This window comes from Sphaerodactylus townsendi, linkage group LG10 (assembly GCF_021028975.2).
Source record: "Sphaerodactylus townsendi isolate TG3544 linkage group LG10, MPM_Stown_v2.3, whole genome shotgun sequence".
NCBI classification, from domain to species: Eukaryota; Metazoa; Chordata; class Lepidosauria; order Squamata; family Sphaerodactylidae; genus Sphaerodactylus; species Sphaerodactylus townsendi.
The window spans coordinates 24,467,879-24,489,502 of NC_059434.1; the positions used below are offsets into that span (position 1 = coordinate 24,467,879).

The following is a 21,624-nucleotide window of genomic DNA, read 5'->3' on the forward strand; positions in this document are numbered from 1 at the left end:
ACAGAGACTTCCATTCACCAACCTTGGTAGTGAGCATTGCAGACCAAAAATCAAACTCACTTTGAAGTAAATATTAGGTGCAGTGTAATCAGAAGGAGCAACCAAAGATGGAGGAGATCAGCTTCATTTTGGTACCGTAAATAAACACAGTTATACTGAGAAATACCATCGGTCTATCAAAGTTATCTTTGAGGGCTTTGACTGGTAGCAGCTCTCCTGGGTCCAAGGCAGAGGTCTTTCACACCACCTGCTTTTGACTGGAGATTCTAGACACTGAATCTGGTACCTTCTGCATGGACCGTGGATGCTCTGCCACTGAGCTACAGCAATGCTTGAAAGAAAGACCTCTTCCTCTGGGCACCCAGGAGGACGGCCATGATCAACTGAATGTTGTGAATCTTCCAGGCTGCATGGCTGGGCTCTGGTAGTTTGTGCTCCTAACGTTTCACCCAAATCTTTGACTAGCATCTTCAGAGGCCTCTCCCCATATTGCCCCGGTAGGCCTCTCCGCTCCTCGGAGGAGGACCTACTCGTGATCCCTGCCCTCAAAATGATCAGGCTGGCCTCGACGAGGGGCAGGGCCTTTTCAGCCCTGGCCCCTACCTGATGGAACAGGCTCCCTAGGGAGATCAGGGCCCTGCGGGATTTACAGAGTTTCCGCAGGGCCTGCAAGACAGACCTGTTCCGCCAGGCGTTTGGCCAGCCTGGTTAAAAAAAAAATACATCTACCATGTCATCTGGCCTCCCGTGGGCACAAGGGGGGAAGGGGAGTAGTCAGACGCCATCCACATTTTAAAATGGGTTCTGTTTTTATATAATTGATATTTAAATTATGTTTTAATGTTTGTTTTAACCTGTTGTGAACCGCCCTGAGCCCTCAGGGGGAGGGCGGTATATAAAACTAATAATAAATAAAAATAAAATAAATAAATGGTAAATATGCTTCTCTCCATGACATGCCCTTGAAGATACCAGCCTTAGATGCGGGTGAAACGTTAGGAGCAAAAACTACCTGTCCACAGCCACACCGTCCAGAAAACCGCAACAGCATGTCACAAGGATCTCCGGAATCCTTTTCTGACTAAACTAATGACCACACAGTCCTCGTTTGGAAAGCTTCCTGTCCTTTACAAATGTCCAGTTTTAATATGTTTGCAGAAGGATGTCTTTTATCTTTTAAAAAAGAAAGGGCTATACGGAATGTACATCCAGCCAGAATTTTTTGAAAGTGAGAAAACAGCTGTAAGGCTGTTGAGTGAAATGGGACCAGTTATTAGAAAAATCCAACAGATCTCTTGGTGAAAAATATTTACAAGGTACTTCAACTAAAAAGCAGGGCAAACCTCTCCTACAATGATCACCACCCTCACCTTGTATGGGACAAAATCACTCCGCTTGCTTCTCAGATACACTGACAGATTCCCAAACTTGCAGTATTCCACAATCACCATGAGTGGTCCTGTGGGAATAAAAGATAAACAAATGACTTTTTTAAAAAAAGATTGTTTTCCCCTTCCTGTAGCATGATCCTCTGTATTATGACTGCAAAACATGTGGCCCCCCTCACCATAAAAGGGCAGATCCCCAGGGAGAGGGGTTATCTTTCTGTTTTGGAACAATTAACGGCTGCAGGCCTGCAGGTCAGGCTAGAATAGTAAATTACATCACCAAAGTTCTATAACTTTTCTATCTAAAAAGGTCCTGAATTTATACATGAAGAATACCAGTTGCTCTCATTGTTGTTTCTCTCTGATAAACAGCTGAAAATCAAAGATAGACACAGTTCTTGAGGGTAATGTCTATTCAAATCTGGTGACCTTTTGTGTACCTATTATGCTGCTTCAAACTCAGAGCAGATTGACCATTTAGCTTACAGGAAAAGTCTGCAGAGGAAGGGCTGCTGGCAGCCAGGAGCAAGCAGAGGCAAGCCCAAATATCACCGCACAGGGACCACGTAGCTCAGACCAAGCCAGCAGCATCAGCTACATGTGTCTGCTTACCTGCTTCCTCCTCCTGCACAGACAGTGCTGCAGGATGAGCTGCTGATATGAATGAGGTGCCAACCCAGCACTAACAGGAGACCAGCCTTATCAGCATCTCACCAATGACACAACGTCACTTTCAGCATGAACCAGAAGGGATGTCGGTGTGACATTCTAGGATTCACTAAAAACAATATGGTTTTAACTATAATTTTTAAGGTGAATCCTAGATCAGTGATGGCGAACCTATGGCACGGGTGCCAGAGGTGGCACTCGGAGCCCTCTCTGTGGGCACACACACACAGAGTTCATCATGTGGGGGTGAAAAATCACCCACATACAAACATCTAGACTGGTCTGGGCCACTGAGCATGACGTGCGCGCACCGTGGTGAGCAGGGAGGACTCGGCTGGCGGGCCTGGTGCCTGTGCTCTGGGTGGCTTCTGCCTGGGGGGGCGTGGCGCAGAGGATGCAGAGATGCTAGAGAGGCACAGAGTGGTCCACGCAGGACTTGCTGGAGGCTAGAGCAGGCTGGCACCTGCTCAAGCGGGTGGGGTGGAGGAAGAGGGAGCCAACCGTTTTTTTCTAAACTAAAACCTCAGCATTCAGGTTAAATTGCCAGGTTGGCACTTTGCAATTAATAAGTGGGGTTTGGGTTGCAATTTGGGCACTCAGTCTTAAAAAGATTCGCCTTCACTGTCCTAGATAATTGTGTCAATGTGATGATGTCACTTCACTTCAGTGGGGAAGTGACATCATTTTCCCATTGTTTCGTCTACTTGCCAGAGCAAGGGCAGGCAACAATGGCAGGTGTTCCCGTGTTCCTCCCAGGGAAATGGCAACTTTACAGATGAGTGGTTCCAGCAGCACTAGCTTGAAGTACCTCACTTGTTCCAGGGCCATTTTAACTTCCAAGACTGCCCCTGTTTCACTGCAGTCTACCAATGACAAGATGAGGGAGTGAGTTTGTATGCTGTTCCCTCTAGAACAGGGGTCCCCAATCTATGGCCCGGGGGCCAAATGTGGCCCCCTGAAGGCATTTATCCGGCCCGCCAGGCATGGCGGTGATGGCTCCATTCATGTGCAGTGGGGTCTCGAGAGAGAGGAGGAACCGGCCCCAACGGCTGTTGATTGCAATTACATGATGGCACCCCCAAATCTCCATGAATTTTCTGACCCAGAGTTGGAAACCTTACATGTGGCAACGCCTGCTCCGCCCTTCCCTCTCAGCTACTCCATGTGTTGCTCTCAGGCTTTCTGTTCCGCCTCACTCCCATTGGCATCAGCCAGGCTGGCTTAATCGCTCGCTGGCTGCTAGGGAGGAAAGAACCCAGGAAGATACCTGATCCTGGGTTAGATGGAATGCTTCATTGGGAAAGTTCTGCTTTTTTTTTTAACAGGGGAAGGTATTCCACAGCCTCCCCAACAATATTTGGAGCCCACCCTGTACTTGACATACTTTGGTCACTGTTCTAAAAATAGACCATGACAGAAAGGCTGAAAGGTGAAATCAAGCATTTCACAATCATTTGTGCATAGGAATTTGTTCATGGTTTTTTTTAGTCCGGCCCTCCAACAGTCTGAGGGACAGCGAACTGGCCCCCGGTTTAAAAAGTTTGGGGACCCCTGCCCTAGAATATTTGAATCATGAACCAGCCCCTTTGCACATATATGTAAATGCATGCAAACTCCACTCAAATAGCTGATTTGCTAGTAGGGAGCAAATTAGACATTAAAATGGAATTAGGGGGTTCCCACTGACTCTCACAACGCAAATATGGGTTAATGAGGGGCATTTGCCAAGGAGAACTGGTGAGCAAGAGGGTGGCTTAATATTTCCTCGGCTCACAAGTTTTTAATCTCTCTTACACACTCCAGTCTTCCTGTGAAACCAGAAATGAATTTGGCCAGGAAAAATACTCTTGGAAGGGAAACTGTAGGGGAGAATTGGCTGGTATGGAAAGGGTTAAAACACCAGTCTCTCCGTCCTACTGATCCATGCTTTTAAATGTCTCTCACACACACACCCCCACCCCCATACATCATCTTGACAAACCTGGAATCCTGACTATGCTTTGGACCTGAAAATTAGTGGATGGACTCCCTGTAGGCACAGTTGAATAAATGTACTTTCTGACTGGTGGCAGCATCCTGAGACTGCATAAAAATCAGCAAAGGAGAAGGCTCCCCTCTACAAACAACCAGCAAACCAATACTGTTAATTATTTGCCTTGTACTGAGTACAGTGGAACCTCGGTTTTTGTTAGTAATCCGTCCGAAAGAATCAATGAAAACCAAAACCGATAAAAACCGAGGCAAAGTTTTCCATAGGAATCAATGTAAATCCAATTAACCCGTTATAGGCACTCCAAAAAACATACCAAAAACACATTTTTGGTGAATAAACATAGTGTTTAATGCTGAAAGCAGTAACAAACAATAACACTAGGACCAGCTTCAGAGCCAGTGGACCAATGTCGCACCAGAAAGCTGTCCAAAGAGGTCTGTTTCTGATGCCTCTTTAAGATTTGTCTGAAATGGGGCAAGACATTGTCATTAAACAAGTTGCAGACACAACCTGCAACAGCTTTGTCTGGGTGATTTTTCTCCACAAACCCCTGCACCTTACTGCAAATTGATGAAAACCAAGGCGAATCAATGAAAACCGAGACAAATTTTTCACTGAAAAAATCGATGAAAACCGAAGGCAATGAAAACCGAGGTTCCACTGCAATTGTATCTATTTCTGGTCACTTTACTTCCTTGTGCTTGAGTTCCACATCTTCCAAAACTTACCTCCCGGTTTTGTGCAGGCCCCCAGTAAGTTAACCACATTGAGATGATGACCAATATGAATTAGGATTTTGAGCTCAGACATCAGTGCTCTGTGTTCACTGTGGGTTGCACCCTCTAAAGACAAAGGGAAAAAACATACTGCCCTATTTAGATACATGTAAAGCAACAATAAAGGTTAATTTGCCACCTTCCATTGAATATACAATCCCAAAAGACCTTTGTGACTTTTCGATACTATTGCTAAACGTCTTTGGGAGATTGTTGGTCTGTCAAGGTCAACACTGTCTACTTGGGACTGGCAGAGGCTCCCCAGGGTCTAGGGCTTCAGGGGTGTATCAGCAGAAAATGGAACCCAGGGCATGCATTGAAATTGTGCAAACACACACACACACACACACACACCCCACTTCTCAGAAGATCAGCTGTCCAGCAGCCAGGTCTACCCATTCCTTTTAACCACGGGTAACCAGTTCTCTGGAGGGCTGGTCTACAAACCATGAAGAAAAATGGGTAGACTTGGCCTCTGTGGTGGCCAAGTCTACCTATTGCTTCTTAATGGCGAGCAGATTAGCCCTCTGAGCAGTAGCAGATTAGTCCTGCTTTGCAAAGGGGTGGCCAGGGTGCTCCTAGGTAATTATTGCTCGGTCCTCACACCTGGCCTTGCCTACCCTAAATATGCCAGTTCAGGGCTGCCAGTTCTGGGTTGGGAAATACATGGAGATTTTGGGGGTGGAACCTGGGAAGAGTGGGTTTTGGGGTAGGGAAGGATGTCAGCAAGGCATTATGCCATTGAGTCCACTCTCCAAAGCAACCACTTTTTGGGAAACTGATCTTGGTAATCTGGAGATCAATTGTAATTGTGGGAAATCTCCAGGTACCACCTGGAGGCTGGCAACCCTGTCAAGAGTCTCAGGTAGCAGTCTTTTAAATCCCCTAGTGCATGATCTTTCAAGTGGGGATGCTGGGACTGAGCTAGGGACCTTCTGCATGCTCTTTAAGTTGTAAGCAAAGTGGTGATATGAAGATACAGTCCCCAAACTGCATGTGCTGTCACATGAACATGTGAAACTGCCTTATACTGGATGAGACTGTTAGGTAACCAGTGTCAATACTGTTTGCTCTGACTAACAGTGGCTGTCCAGGAAATGGCATTTTTCAGTGTCTACTTCCTGAGCCTTCTAAGCGGAGGTGTCACAGACTGAACTTGGACCTTTCTGCTTACAAAACAATCAATCTCCGAAACAACCATGACCCCCTGTACATATCTTACTAGACATGCTGCAAGATGGCGGGTTTGCCCATGAAACAGAATGCAAGGAGGAGGAAGTTTCATGCATAAACAACATTTCAGACTTGTGTGAAAGACACAGCAGTCTACCCTAACATTTCAGTCATAGCATTCTGTTATGGCATGTTGTAAAGCTATATTTGAGTCTAGTGTTATAGGAACAGCTACCAGAAGTTCTTGGGCCCTTAGCATGGAGAAAATAGCCTCCCTATTGTATGTCATTTGCGCTGAGTTATTTTGCTACTAAAGCAGCTGAGAGTGAATGGTCATCTCTTTGCTTGGGGGCAAGCCTCCAAAATGAGCAACATGGTATTATCTTAATATGCAGAACAAGCATAATATATATGCTGTAGGTGATGTGAAGTCAATGGAGCATATGCATAAATATCACTAAGACTCAACATGAAAGCAAATTAGTTCTATAAGGCTGATTTTTCATAGTAATAATGCCACGTTGTTAGCACTGAGGATAATCTGGTGCAGCCGGGAGTTCTCCATGGCTTCCATGTTGCTCCACAGCATTGGCCTTGGTCTGCGAATTTCAAGAACTGCCAACTTTGAGGTTCTTCTGAAATGCCCCTTTGTTGCTCCAATGCCTTCCGCTGCTGTGGAAAACTCCACAGCAGCAGAACCGGGGCCATTTTTCCTGCCTCGCCGCTCTGGCCCGCCCCACCAATCAGCAAGCGCTGAGAATCAGCACCCTCCCCCCACCCTTTGCAGTGGAAAAAACCCACGGAGGGTGAAACCTTATAGACAGAAACGTGGCATGTGCAGCTGCTGCGAACAGGAGGCCAGCGATTCTCTCACACACGCAAGGATTTTAGATTTAAATTTTAGACAGGGGTGGTGGAGGACAGCGATTCCCTCGCACATGCAATGATTTTATATGGGGGGAGGGCGAGGGCGCTGATTCTCAGTGCCTGTTTTGTGTTCAGAGTCATTTAAAACTAAAATAGTGAAAGTGAGTGGAGGGAATGGTGGAGATTCAGCCAATCAGAATGTGGGAAACGGAGGTTGTCCGCGCATGCGTGGAAGAAATTGTGGAAGAGCTCACAGTGCAAATAGAGAAGCACCAGGCTCATGAAGAAACAGTTGGGGGATAATGTGCCGGCCCTGCCTCAAATCCCAGAAAGAACTGGGGAGCAGTGAAGAATCAAAAGCAGGGCAAAAAACGCCATGGCAGGTACGCTCCCAGATCTACCACGGGGCATTTTGACCGTGAAAAATCGGCCTAAGTGAGAATCTGTGGTGGATATGGAAACACACACAAAGAGACAATGAGATGTATATCTAGGCAATGCACTAATTGACATGTTCATTGGTCAAATTAACCAGGAGATATAGAAAAGGTCTTTGAGTAATTCATACTGCACAGCATCCACATCATAAGAAATCCCCTACAGATATGCATTTCTACATTCCATGTGAATGTGTACAACTGCTTATGTAAATCCAGTGCCAACTCATGCTAACCTCAAAATATGCATGGTCACTTCCGCATTTTGGTAATGGATTCAAGAATATCTGTAATTTCACAGACCCTAAAACAACAGCATCCATCATGGTTTCTTTGGTCCAATAACTACAATTAGTTCAATACTTTTTAAACATAAGCACAAGCTGGTCATCCAACGAGTGCTTCATTCTTTTTCAGACCACAAGATTGGTGGTGACCCAAATGTTTGGAACTTTTTGCAGTCAGCTTCTCAATTCTTACCTTTAAGCATTTTCACCGCAACTGTTTTGCAGGTAGCAGTTTTGTCAATTCCAAATGCATCTGCCTCAATAACTTGGCCAAATGCTCCCCGGCCAAGTGGTTTCCCTGGGTTCAAACAAGAAAACAAAATTAAGGGCACTTTTTACACTTCTGTTCTCCCACCAAATTGTGTAAGGTTGTCAAAATTACAATAACCTAACCTTACCTTCAACTACAGCAACTTCTAAGGAAGGTGAAACAGTCAAGCAAAGGTAGAGACTTGGCACCTTACAAGCTGTAATGCATCCAAAAACCATTGGATGTTGTCAGTGGTGGGATTCAAATAATTTAACAACCGGTTGTTTACAAGCTCCATTTTAACAACTGGTTCTGCCAAAGTGGTGCGAACCGGCTGAATCCCACCACTGAATGTTGTGCTATCATCACACTATATCCATTGTTTGCAAGAAGATTAGTTCATCCACACAGGATAATCCAATTGCCAGTTACTGCTGTAACACAATAGCATAACATCCAATAATGTGTGGATGCAACTGTGTTGTTTAACATGCTAAATAAAAGCAGAGCCTAGTTTTACAGATGCCAGGGACCGCCAAAAAGAAAAATCAATGGTGTCTAGATAGAATCAAGTCTAACTGTCCCCAAAAGTTAAAATGACTCAACTGAGGCTATCACTCTTTGGTCACATTATGGGAGACAAGAGTCACTGGAAGAGACAATAATGCTAGGAACACTTGAAGGCAGCAGGAAAAGAGGATGGATTGACATACTGTTGAAGGCTTTCACAGGCGGAATCAACTGGCTGATGTGGGTTTTCCAGGCTGTGTGGCTGTGGTCTGGTGCAGGGGTGTCAAACTCGTGGCCCTCCAGATGTTCATGAACCACAATTCCCATTAGTCCCTCCCAAAATAAGCATTGGCTATACTGGCAATGCCTGATGGAATTGTAGTTCATGAACATCTGGAGGGCCGTGAGTATGACCCCTGTGGTCTGGTGGGTTTTGCTTCTAATGTTTTGCCTGCATCTACAGCTGGCATCTTCAGAGGCATGTCATTGTGCCACAGAGAGAAACACATCTTACCAGGAACATGCCTCTGAAGATGCCAGGCGTAGATGCAGGCAAAGCGTTAGAAGCAAAAGCTACCAGACCACAGCCACACAGCCCAGAAAACCCACAACATCTAGGATGGTTTGATTCTATAAAGAAAGTCACGGTTCTCAGTTTGCAAAACCTGAGGAAGACTGCTGCTGATAGGACATTTTGGAAGACATGGATTCATAGAGTCACCATGATTTAGAAACAACTTGATGGCATCTAGCACACACACAGTTCCAAAGCCCAGGGACATTTGTTCATGGAAGGAGGGGAAGGATACCTAAGTTTAGGCGGTCCCTGGGGAACTCCCACTTGCTGGCATCATACGGAAGACGTTCACATTGCTCATCCATAGGGACTTCATCAGGATCCATGATAATGGAGAGGTAGCCAGTCTTCAATTCTCCTCCATTGGCCTAAAAACAGCAATAACAGTGTTAATTAAATAAAATTATCCTTACTGGTTGAACAATGTGCAATTGGCCATACTGATAGACTATGCTAAGGTGTGGAACTTTTTTTGTCCACAGGAATGTGAGCCAGCATTTCCTCCAGCTGTGTTACAGCCTACAAATCATTGCTAGTTACTGGATTTATTAATATCCCCCAAAGGGGACCTTTCTTCGCCTTCTCCAGTGCCTGGTCAATTAAAAGACAAAATTGTTTAGGCCATAAGTTCCAGGAAAGAATGTGATGGTACTGACAGGAAAAATGTGGCTGTTGATTTAAGGACAATGCAAGAAACAATGCGAATGGCCAGCCAGTCAGTTTTCATTTGTCACGCAAGATTGATGCTGATGGGACTGCGGGAGAATGATTTCATTACCCGTTTAACGGTCCGGAGAATTATTACGAGGAGCAACCAGAAGAACATGGCAATTACTGCGGTCCCAACCAGGATAATGAACTCGAGCTTCGTTTTCTCATCAGTGCCTGAGAAGAAACAATTGAATGATTCACGGATAGTAGCTGGCAGCCTACTGGATAGGCCATCAATTGAAGCACTGAAAGGAGTTCCTTGTTCAGGAAAGAAATTTCAGAAGCAACAAAGCAAGTCAACTGAGATGAAAATGTGTCAAAGGAAACACGTACCCATGAACATTTCAGTACTTTAACACACACTCCCCACTGTAGTCCAGCTGAGGTGAATGAGCTAAGGGGTGTCCAGAACACTAGTTATCTACTATCAAGTTATCTTCACCATTGTGGTTAATGAAATCAACCAAGTTGCACACCTTGGTATTGCAGTAAGAGTAATCTGGCAACAAGGACTACACAAAATGGGCCAGATCCAGTCAGAGTTTAGCACTGAATCCAATGGGAGATTAAAGCATGGGGGTGATCCAGCAAGCTATTTATTTCAATTTCGCCTAATTTTCTTGCTTGCTTCAGCCTCCATCTCACACAGCTTTTGTTCATATAGGTCCTATAACCTCCAGCATGTTGGCTAGTAAAAGGGAATCCTTCTCTCTTTTTCACCAGCCAAAAAGCTCGATAGCCAGCATGGTGAAATGGTTATAGTGTTAGATGAGGGCCCGTTTCACATAAGCCCCTAAAAACGTTTTGCAAATGTTTGCAAAACCCAAAATTTGTCCACACTCACTCCCTCGAAGCAATTCCTGCCCACCATGTTTTGGTTGTTATATTTTTTGCAAAACTCCATGACTCTGATGCTATGAGGTTTCAAAGCCTCATGCTATGATTTTCTAGGGGTTGTGCCTATGTAGCTATGTAGACACCCCCAATTTTTTTTTTTAAAAAATGACAGAAATACAGGTCATGGTGCCTGGTGCAAGCGCAGAAAATGGCACCGACAAAAAAGTCTGGGAACTGAAGAGAGGCATAGGAAATGTTTTAAAGAGACCACACAGCAAGGGAAAACATTTTCAAAAAAGAACTGCTAGGGAACAGCATGAAAATCAAACTTTTTTTCAGGCAGGAAATAAAATGTTTTGGGCTAAAAACAAGGTGGAACTCCATGGAGGGAATGTTTTATTCCTTGCCTGAGAACATTCTATTTGTGCTGTGCGGAAACAGTCTGGGATCTAGGTTCCAATCGTTACTCTACTATAGATATTTGTTAAGTGACCTTGGGCCAATCATATATTCTCCACCTAATCTGTCTCAAAATGTTGTTGTGGATAAAATGGTGGAGAAGAGAATGTTGACTCCCACTGGGGACAAAGAGGGGTAATAGAGTAAGTAAACAAATAAATAAACCCTTATATTTATGTATTTCCCTTGGAAATTAATATGACTCAATTTTGGATTCAATTTTGCATGCACCTGCCTCATATTTTGGATAGATGTGTTCTGCATTTTAAAAAAAATCTTTAAAAACCCATGTTTCTTCTAACTGACCAGTACCCTAGTCAGGAAGCAAATATAAATAAATGCAATGAATATCAAATATATTAAAAGTACAATTAAAGTAACCATTATAGAGTATCTATTCATAGCCAGAAAACATTTCCTGTTTGTCCAACTCCAACTTGCCCCTAGAGCTACCTTTAAAATTTCCATTTTGCAGTTTCACCCAAAAGCCAGGTGGTTCCCCACCCCTGCCAACCATTTAGGGGGTGCTATTGCATGTAGAGAGAGAGGGAGTAGCCCAAAACGTTGCAGAATGGACCCTAGATAAAGAAGTTATGGACAGTAGACTGCCATTGGGAGGAAATTTAGCTACATCTACATAGCCCTGCAAACATCTGTCTCATTTCTACATATCTGAATATATAATTTTTTAAAAGTCCAAAGTCATAGGAAAATGTCAAGTAAACAGCAAAAGGAGCAAACTAACACAAAAATCTGTCTTATCTGGAATCGGAGCACCATTCTATCAAGATCAATATTGTTTACTGTGGCTGACAGTGACTCTGCAGGGTATCATATCCCCTACCATCTTAAGTGGAGAAGCCCTTCACCATTCAAGTAACCACCTAAATGCTCCACCACTGAGTCATGTCCAGTTCCTTAAGTTGGTAGTTCTGCAGCAAATCCAGGCTGGGCATTGGGTCTGGATGCCAATCCAGTTCTAAGACTCACAGCCAAGGTAGTGAGCCATTTCTTTACAGTAACTAAACCTATCCTTGATTATGGAAACATCTTTGCATTGGCACAAAGATACTTGGTTTATTATCACTACAAAATGTTCTAGTCAGCATCAAAAAAGGTCACTTCTCAACATTTCCCTGAGTATTCTGTCCTTGTATCATGCAATTTCTCTTTCACAACACTGCACTGTTTTTCTCTCATTCAACAGTCCCCAACAAGAAGCTTCGTTAATTCCCTCACAGAAAACAAATCTGTCACAAACACATTTTCAGTTCTAAAAGGCACATTCAGCTACACTCCAACAAGTCACGTTTGTTAGATAACAGAACACAGATATTTACATGAAGGACTGTTTACAGTCTCTTTTTATCCAAGAAAAATATGTCATCATGCATATCTCCTGCTGTGGACTCGGAGAACAACAGGATATAACTTTGCATAGTAAAAATTCAGTAGATTATCATACTGGGGTGCAGGGTTTCTACTGCAATTAGATAACTTTTTGTTTGAAATGTACAGGAAAACCTTTTGAATCTGAGTTTTCAGAAGTAAGATGAGATCTTTGGATGAATATGCACACACACAAACTTTCAGTGTAATTCTTGCAGAGTAATACCCTTCTAAACCCACTGATTTCAAAGGACTTGGAAGGGAGTAACTTGGAAGGGAGTAACTCTACTGCATTGTTGGGGACTTCACTGAAAAATGATTCCTCATTTAACTCATCTTTTCATACGAACAGTGTATGAAATCAGAGGAGTAACTCACAGATCAGAGCACCTTCCCCGTCTTTCCTCTTTCTGTTTGGACATTAGCACCTCCTCAGCTACCACACAACTTCTGGTGTCCCAGTTTAGGTCCTGATTTTTGCAAAATTGCTTCCCCTCGTTCCTGATAAAATGCCCAGGAACCGTGACAATGCTCTTTCTCTAGCAGAATTTGTTCTTTCAACATTTAATTTACATTGAAAACATGACTTATGATAAATAAAATAAAATGATCAGCACATTATGAATGGCCTTGGAAGGTCTTAGTGGGCAGAGAGATGATATAGAAATGTTAAAATAGATAACGTGTATATGAAGAAGGAATATTTTGTGAAATTGTCACACATTTCTACCTACCTTCCACAGCAAAAAATGAAGTCACTTTTGTGCAACCAAGGATGTTGCATGCAGAGCAGCTGTAGAGGCCTTCGTCTTCTTTCCTCACCCTTCGTATGGTAAGAATTCTGTTCCCGTCCTTCAGAACAATACCTTGTAGAGGAAATCCATTTGCAATTATTATTTTGACTTGACCTTTAGCAGTATGTTGAAGACACTGACTATCGTACAGAGGCGTATCTAGGGAAAATATAGCCCAGGGTAAAATCTGAGTTTTCCACCCCCCTCCCCCCATATGGGCGGCTGCCCTCCCCAACCAGTGTATGGAGTATGAAGTCAGTGTATGGACCCGGGGGAAAGGAGGAGGGGTGTGGGGGGTGATTTTCCTCCCCCCACATGACTAAATGGCTGCAGCCCGGGGACACTGGGTGGTACGCCCCTCCTCGTGTGTATTTTCATTTTCTGTGATGAGCAGAGTGGCTCCCTTCTTGGCCAACCCACCCCTTTTCTTACTAACAACACACCCCTTTTCTTACTAAAATATTCAGATATTTGAGGTTTGGAATGGGGGGTGTTTTCCATGTTTTGCATCTGCACAGACGTGAACTCCAGCAAGACTCTTGTATGAAATTAGCCAATGGCTGGATCTAATTTGAAAGTCACCTAATCCAGCTCACTGAAGGAGTCCCCATACCTAATGCGGACAAAACTCAATACACATCATGCAAAATACAGAATACCACTGCAGAGATCAGGAGAGACTACAATACACGATACAAGAGATCCCTGATAATATCAAATCACGCATAACAGAATTAAAGGGGCGTTTTATGTAAGCAACTCTACAAAGTGAAATTAAAGCACAGAACACTGACTCTCACCTGAATCTTCAATAAGGGATACATTGTTTTTAAACCAAGTGATTAGAGGAGAAGGGATTCCATTTGCTATGCAAGACACTTCTATTGTTTCACCAATATCTGCTGTTTGATTCGCAGGGGTCCTCGTAATGGTGGGTGCCACTGGTTCTGTTTGCAAGGAGGAAAAATTAAAATGTAGGATTTCAAAAAGCAACTGACTCACAAATCTGAAGCAGATGTTGATTTTTGGTTTAATGGTTAAGAACTTGAAATGTGATCTGTAATAGTCCTTGGGTAAATATGAGCTTTTTAACAAGCACATCATTGTATTGGCATAGGATTACCTTGAACAGTGAGGTGTTTGACAAGACACTGCTGTGTTTTGGTCTTTCTGTCCTGGGCGATGCATACATAATCCCCACTATCTTGGAGGGAGATATTATGGAAGAGTAGCCTCAGAGTAATGTTTTCCCCATTGGCTCTTTCAGCAACAGCAGTCAGTTTCTGAAGAGCTTCTAGGTTCTTGCAAACAGGCAACGGCAGCCCACCAAGATACATCTTAGAGGCCCGAGGGGTGAATTTAAACCAGGTCAGGTTTTCAAATGTGAGCTTGTCCGCCATGCACTGCAAGGATACATTGTGCTTCTCAATAGGTTGACTGTGAGGTTGAAGATTAATTTCAAGGCCTCCTGTGAAGAAACGAAATGATCAACAGAGAACACAATGGCCACCATCAGAGCTCTGCTTACTCACAGTAGATTTCATGCTGAGATGTTCAAGATTATGCTCTGAAAATAACTGGACCAATCTCCAGCATTTTCTCTTATGTTCTGACACAAAGTTACAAGGGAATGAGCATCATTTTAAAAAATGGTATTAATAACCACCAAAGGACTTTATGAGCCAATTAAACTCTTAGTATATCCATAGCTGTGGGAGCAATGAACCACTTCCAACCAATCACCATGCACAACTTAATTCCAGCCAATCACCATGCACCCATAGCTTGGGGGTGGGACTTAAATAGAACTGGTAAAAAAACAACACAAAACAGCAGAATGTGGTGGTTATTCACTATCTTGAGTGCTTGCCTTTCCCACTGCTGAATAATTACAGCCACTGCACCATCTGCAGCTGTCTCAGGAGGAGCTAGTGCAGGTGCTGGCTGCTCCCTGTGGGAAGGTTGCAACTGCTGGCGGCCGCAATTGCTCCATTAACTGTTGTGTAGCAGTACAGGCATCTGGGAAGAGGAGCAGGCATCCAGGAACAGGAGGGGAAGGAAGAGGGAGCTAGTGGCATGGGACTGGGGGGGGGAGACAGAGGGTCACCCCCCACCAATGGGCACCATTAACACTTGCATGCGGATGTATCTAAGAAGAGGACAAGGACAGAGGGTCAAGGGGGAGAGGAAAGGCATAAGAACATAAGAACAAGCCAGCTGGATCAGACCAGAGTCCATCTAGTCCAGCTCTCTGCTACTCGCAGTGGCCCACCAGGTGCCTTTGGGAGCTCACATGCAGGATGTGAAAGCAATGGCCTTCTGCTGCTGCTGCTCCCGAGCACCTGGTCTGCTAAGGCATTTGCAATCTCAGATCAAAGAGGATCAAGATTGGTAGCCATAAATCGACTTCTCCATAAATCTGTCCAAGCCACTTTTAAAGCTATCCAGGTTAGTGGCCATCACTACCTCCTGTGGCAGCATATTCCAAACACCAATCACACGTTGCGTGAAGAAGTGTTTCCTTTTATTAGTCCTAATTCTTCCCCCCAGCAGTTTCAATGAATGCCCCCTGGTTCTAGTATTGTGAGAAAGAGAGAAAAATTTCTCTCTGTCAACATTTTCTACCTCATGCATAATTTTATAGACTTCAATCATATCCCCCCTCAGACGTCTCCTCTCCAAACTAAAGAGTCCCAAACGCTGCAGCCTCTCCTCATAGGGAAGGTGCTCCAGTCCCTCAATCATCCTTGTTGCCCTTCTCTGCACTTTTTCTATCTCCTCAATATCCTTTTTGAGATGCGGCGACCAGAACTGGACACAGTACTCCAAGTGCGGTCGCACCACTGCTTTATATAAGGGCATGACAATCTTTGCAGTTTTATGATCAATTCTTTTCCTAATTATCCCCAGCATAGAGTTTGCCTTTTTCACAGCTGCCATGCATTGAGTTGACATTCCCATGGAACTATCAACCAAGACGCCCAAATCCCTTTCCTGGTCTGTGACTGATAGCACTGACCCCTGTAGCTTGTATGTGAAGTTTGGATTTTTTGCCCCTATGTGCATCACTTTGCATTTAGCTACATTGAACTGCATTTGCCATTTCTTAGCCAACTCACCTAATTTATCAAGGTCCGCCTGGAGCTCTTCGCAATCCTTTGCGGTTCTCACCACCCTACATAATTTGGTATCATCTGCAAACTTGGCCACCACGCTACCCACCCCTACTTCCAGGTCATTTATGAATAGGTTAAAGAGCACTGGTCCCAAAACGGATCCTTGGGGGACACCACTCCCTACATATCTCCATTGTGAGAACTTCCCATTTACACCCACTCTTTGCAGGAGGGGTTGCCACCCTCAGTGGGCACTGTTATGCCACCCTCAGTGGGCACTGTTATGCCACCAAGAGTTTGCTGGAGCCTGTTTTCTTGCTCTTACAATGGGCTTTATTGCTAGCTAGTAATAATTTATTCAAAAACATTACAGTGCCCAGAACAGTCAAAAGGATTTTGGCTCCTTACCTCAATGTTCCTGACTACAGGTCTCTTTTAAGCAAAATGGCGACAAATGGATTCAATTCCCGCCCACCGCCCACACTCTCATGCTTGTCAGTGCTGACTGTATACCCAACAGGACTACCCACAGCTTCGGGAAAGAACTCCATCCAGCTCAGCAATGCATACCTACCAGGTTCCAGAAGCAGAAATTTGTTCTTGAACCAGAATTGGCTTCACCAAGCTTAGGCTGCCACTTTCAGCCTGACTACTCCTATATCCAGGTCATTAGCTTGAATCCTATAAAATATTTCCACAGCAGGGATTTCCACCTTTGGAGCCTGACTTTCTTGCATTCCCTCTCCTGATGTCACTCAAAAATGTCCCCTGAAATGTTGATTCTGGAGGGCAGAGAACCTCCAAGAATAACATGAGGAAAGAACTAGGGATCTAAACCACTGCCTATTTAATTGGATTTAGGGCATAATTTTAAATGATGCTTCACTTTTCACAAAAGATGGATAAATAGTTCAAAGGACATTTACTGTTGTTTTGGCAATCAGTCGATCCAGTATAATAGTTTATGACACGAAAAAGGATCTTACATAAAATAAACACAATTCCTAATTTACAGCTTTTATAAGATATCATTTTTATAATTGCTTGAATTTTCCAGAATTTGGTTTGATTGGAGGTGTAGTGCACATGTGCTAGCAGGTTATACACATGCACGCACACGCACGCACACATGCACATATACAGAGGAAGCATCTTTTACCTATCGACAGTACACAGGGGAAATGATCCTGGAATCCTACTTGAAACAAAGTCAGACATATTATTGGATAATATTTGTGCAATCCGTGAGTCATACTTACTGGTAACATGAAACGAAATTACTCTCTCGCCTTCTCCAACTTTATTACTGGCCACACATCTATACAGAGCGGACACATTTGCTGCTTGGATTACAAGCGTGCTTACAGTCTACAAAAGAACAAGCCAAGCAAAGTCATGCTACTGTGATGCCAAAGGACTTAATTGAGTCTAGCACAATAAGTCAGCTGATTTGTTACCACGTAGCTATCCAGGCTACCATAAATTCCAGGGCCACACAAACACAATCCACCCTTGTTTTATGTATTCTGTTTTCACCTGAAGCTTACATAACCTGCTGGTTACCCATTTTGGGAAACAGAAGTAACATTGTTTAACTTTTCCAAGTCATCTTGCTAAAGATTTTTTAAGCTAACTGAAAGTCAAAATAGGACTATTTCTCTTTGTATCTCATAGACCAAACCCAAGCATTTCTGTCTAGACTTAAGCCCGACTGTGTTCAATAGAACTAACTCTCCACTGAGCTTGCTTAAGGTTGGAGCCATAATTACTAAAAATGGTTAAATGCCATGGTTGAATCTAGTACTGATAGAAAGAAGGGGTAATTTCCTCCCATTTCTACCTCCCGCTGCAGAAATTTTACTGCCTCCTCATACCATTTTTAGGAACGCTGAAGTGAGGGGTAAGGAAATGATGCATTAAGAGAAGATTTCACATGGGATCCAAGTTAATGGGTCACAATCCCACATACTTACCTGGAAATAAATTGCTAAAATTTGTACAATTAATGTATATCATGTAGAAAACAGTCTGCCAATTCTGACAATTTTATCATGTTTCCTTTTTTTGCCACATATTTATGTTGTACATCATTAATTAACATAGTTGTAGGCACAAATATATGAACTGATAAAAATGCTACTTTAAAAATTACTGAGTTATCAACAATTAGAGGACCCTAGAGAGTTTAACACTTTTTTTTGTTAATGTTGTTATCTTCAAACCTCATTCTTAAATTATATCATTATCAATCTGATTTTGCAGGTGGGTCACTGAGAGAAAGAACATAAGTTGCCACTGGAACAAGCCACAATAGAAGTGTCCTTTGAACCTGATTCTTCCAAGTCCATCCCACTCCATTACATTCGGGATGTCAGTTTCTGAGCTTTATTTATGAATATAATTATGCAAAACAATTCCAAAACTGAAATCTAATATGATCCTACTTATTTCCATGGGAGACCCACTGACTTCCACAGTAATTATGCATGTGCATCTAAGGGCATTTTAATGAATAATTGTATTTAGGATTAACAAGCCAATTATTTTGTGGTGCACAAATGAACAAATGCATTAGATTCTACTTAAAACATCTAAAAGGCATTTCAAATAGTGACCCTCCCCCCCCCCAAAAAAAATCACTAGCTCACCTTCATTTTCCCAGCAATGGCGACGAATTGATTTTTTACTGTTTCAATGTGATTTCCACCTCTTCTATCAGTTATGTCTTTCCATTTCTTACAGGCATAAGGATTGCTCCCCATTCCAGTTTGGCTGAGAGGTAAAGATCACAGAAAATTCACCTTGAAAGCTATCTCTTTTTGGTAGTTGCTTTAACAAACATACAAGACACATAATACAGAAACAACAACTCAAGGATGATGCCCAAACTGTTAAGGGTCTCATGAACGGCGCACCTGCCTTGTGTTGTTGAAGCTTATCACAAAAGGTCTTGATTAGGCTCAGTAGGGTTGCCAGCTCTGAGTTGGGAAATACCTGGGGATTTGGGGGGTGGGGCCTGAGAAGAACAGGGTTTGAAGTGGGAAAAGATCTCAGTATGTGTCAAAGATCCATCTGGGCCTTTGGGGTGGTAGAAATGCCCAGCCCTCAAGAACACAAGAGCCATTTTTCATGTTTTTTATTTAAAAGAAAGGTTGCAAAAATAACAGCTTTAAAAATGGGCCGTGAATATAGAATCATAAAGTGCATATTCAGACAAACAATGAAACAATAAAGTACACCTACTTACTAAAAGAAATACTGGCTAAAAAAACATAATAAAAGTCCTCAGTACATAGGCAAAGTTCTTCGAGGAAAGTAGAGGCAAAAAAGACCAAAAACAAAGGAAAGATGGCTGCTAACTCTAATGGAATTAATTTATGGCAAAAGCTGGCCACACCCAGTGGTGTAGCGCCAAGGGGGGCAGGGGGGTGTTCTGGGGCATGGCAGGGGCATAGCAGGGGTGCAGGGCACACTCGTGCCCTGGGCATAGTTTCCTCTTGCTCAAGCTCTGGCCGCCCCAAATAATTACCAATTAACCAATCAGGTATCAAGTTAGTGAGAACTCTCTGGAAGGTGAGCAGGCTATCCCTACCCCTTTGAAACTTGCCCTTAGGTCAGTGGTGGGATCCAAAAAAGTTAGTAACAGGTTCCGATGGTGGTGGGATTCAAACAGTGGCGCCGCCACACACATGCACCTCCAGTCCCTATTGGGCAGGGAGGTTGCTTTAGTAACCCCTTCTCGGCACTCAGAAAAAATTAGTAACCGCTTCTAGAGAAGTGGTGAGAACTGGTTGGATCCCACATCTGCCTTAGGTGGGTTTTAGCTGACTGGCAGAATCCAGTTGAAAATAACTGGAGATGACTCCATGCCCATAATGAGGAATCTGACCTTGGTGATGGTACAGCCTATCTATATCTACAAGCACCTGTTTCTAAGCTATGTGAAAAAAAGGAGAGAGAAAAACAAGATTTTCCTGCAAGTTCTTCCAGGAATTAAAATGGAATCTCTTTGGACATAGCAATATATAGGCCAAATGGTTACTCTCTTCACATCATGGTATAAGTCTATCTTCCAAACTGGCCATTTTCTCCAGAGGAACTGATATCACTCAGAGATCAGTTGTAACAGCAGGAGATCTCTGGCTATTATTTGGAGTCTGGCAACCCTAACCACTGGACTGGAGTCTTCTAGAAGCTCTTTCAAGGCACCGCCAACCTTCTAGAGGAAGAGTGTGTTACCAGAAGAATAAATACTCTCCAGTTACATCCAACCTTCCAAGCCTTTTTGACATTCCTAGAGCCTAGAGGTAAATTCCTTCATTATTCTGAGTTGGTCAGCCCAGCCAGGACACTGATAGGGGGTGAGGAACAGGGCACAGCAGCTATTCTGGGAACAAGCCTCCATTCATAAAGACAATTTGAGTTAATTCCATTCAAAAGAAAGGCAGAGGGGGACACTGAATTCACTGGAATCCTTCAAGTATTTCTCTAGGACACTGGGCGTTTGTGTAAGGAAATGACAAGGCACGAGGGGAAGAAAAGAGTGGAAGTCGTTTATGAAAATAACAACAGGAAAGCTGACTCCTTTTTACAAAAGGAAGTCTGGCCCTGCGCAAAACTCAGATAAAGGAAGTGGAGCGGCCCTCAGTCAGCAACTGTCTCATTCCCTAACATCAATCAAGATGCTTCCTCTGAGATAAAACTATCACAGAAAAAAGACACTTCATCTTCAGCAGTGGACTGCTATAAGGAAATCAGAACAAACATGCCAAGATCTGGTAAGAGGATAAATGAAACAAAAACAACCATTTTTGAACCATGGCTATTTCAGTGGAGATGTTGACCGAGACGCATATCTATAGCCAGTTAAACAGTTTGCATCCACTGGATTTCAACTACTTAACTCTGTGCAGGGATGCAGCATGAAGGATACAATATGAATCATGGATTCCTTTCCACCAGGGCACCATCACTAAACCCCTCTTCCTTTCCTTCTAGAGAAACAGGGAAGCGTTGTTTTTTTTTAAAGGACAGCATTTATTATGCCCCAAATTAAGCAATGACTTATTTTTAATCAGTGTGAACCTGGACATGTCTATGACCCAATGGGACTTTTGCCAAAGTTGGGAAGGTGATTAGGAGGAAGTTGCCAGCAACTTTAATGTTGATGGCAACATATGTTACCGGACTGATTCCCAAGTGCTTCTGTACACACAAAGTCACAGCAGAGTTGCAGGAAGTTGTGTCTGCTGCCAAGAAAGGGGGGGGGGATTATGTTTTTATACTACCTCTGCTCTTCTTCTAGGCCAGAGTTAGAATTACTGTACCAAACAGCCATTTCAGTAAACAACACTAATCAGAATTACACAAAATATGTTTGGTCCAGACTCA

The 21,624-nt window shown here is 43.3% G+C and overlaps 1 protein-coding gene across 2 annotated transcripts in view; it reads right to left on the minus strand.

The window, feature by feature from the left end:
- KDR (kinase insert domain receptor) overlaps positions 1–21,624 on the minus strand; it is a 60,094-nt gene that overhangs the window by 15,007 nt on the left and 23,463 nt on the right. For both annotated transcript variants that reach the window (XM_048509826.1, XM_048509824.1), the window contains exons 11-20: positions 18,882–19,005; positions 17,493–17,601; positions 14,241–14,585; positions 13,918–14,064; positions 13,058–13,189; positions 9,706–9,812; positions 9,160–9,295; positions 7,784–7,888; positions 4,779–4,892; positions 1,371–1,459 (exon numbers count right to left, since the gene is read on the minus strand). In XM_048509826.1, coding sequence (XP_048365783.1) covers positions 1,371–1,459; positions 4,779–4,892; positions 7,784–7,888; positions 9,160–9,295; positions 9,706–9,812; positions 13,058–13,189; positions 13,918–14,064; positions 14,241–14,585; positions 17,493–17,601; positions 18,882–19,005 — 1,408 coding nt within the window. The remainder of the gene's footprint in view (positions 1–1,370; positions 1,460–4,778; positions 4,893–7,783; positions 7,889–9,159; positions 9,296–9,705; positions 9,813–13,057; positions 13,190–13,917; positions 14,065–14,240; positions 14,586–17,492; positions 17,602–18,881; positions 19,006–21,624) is intronic.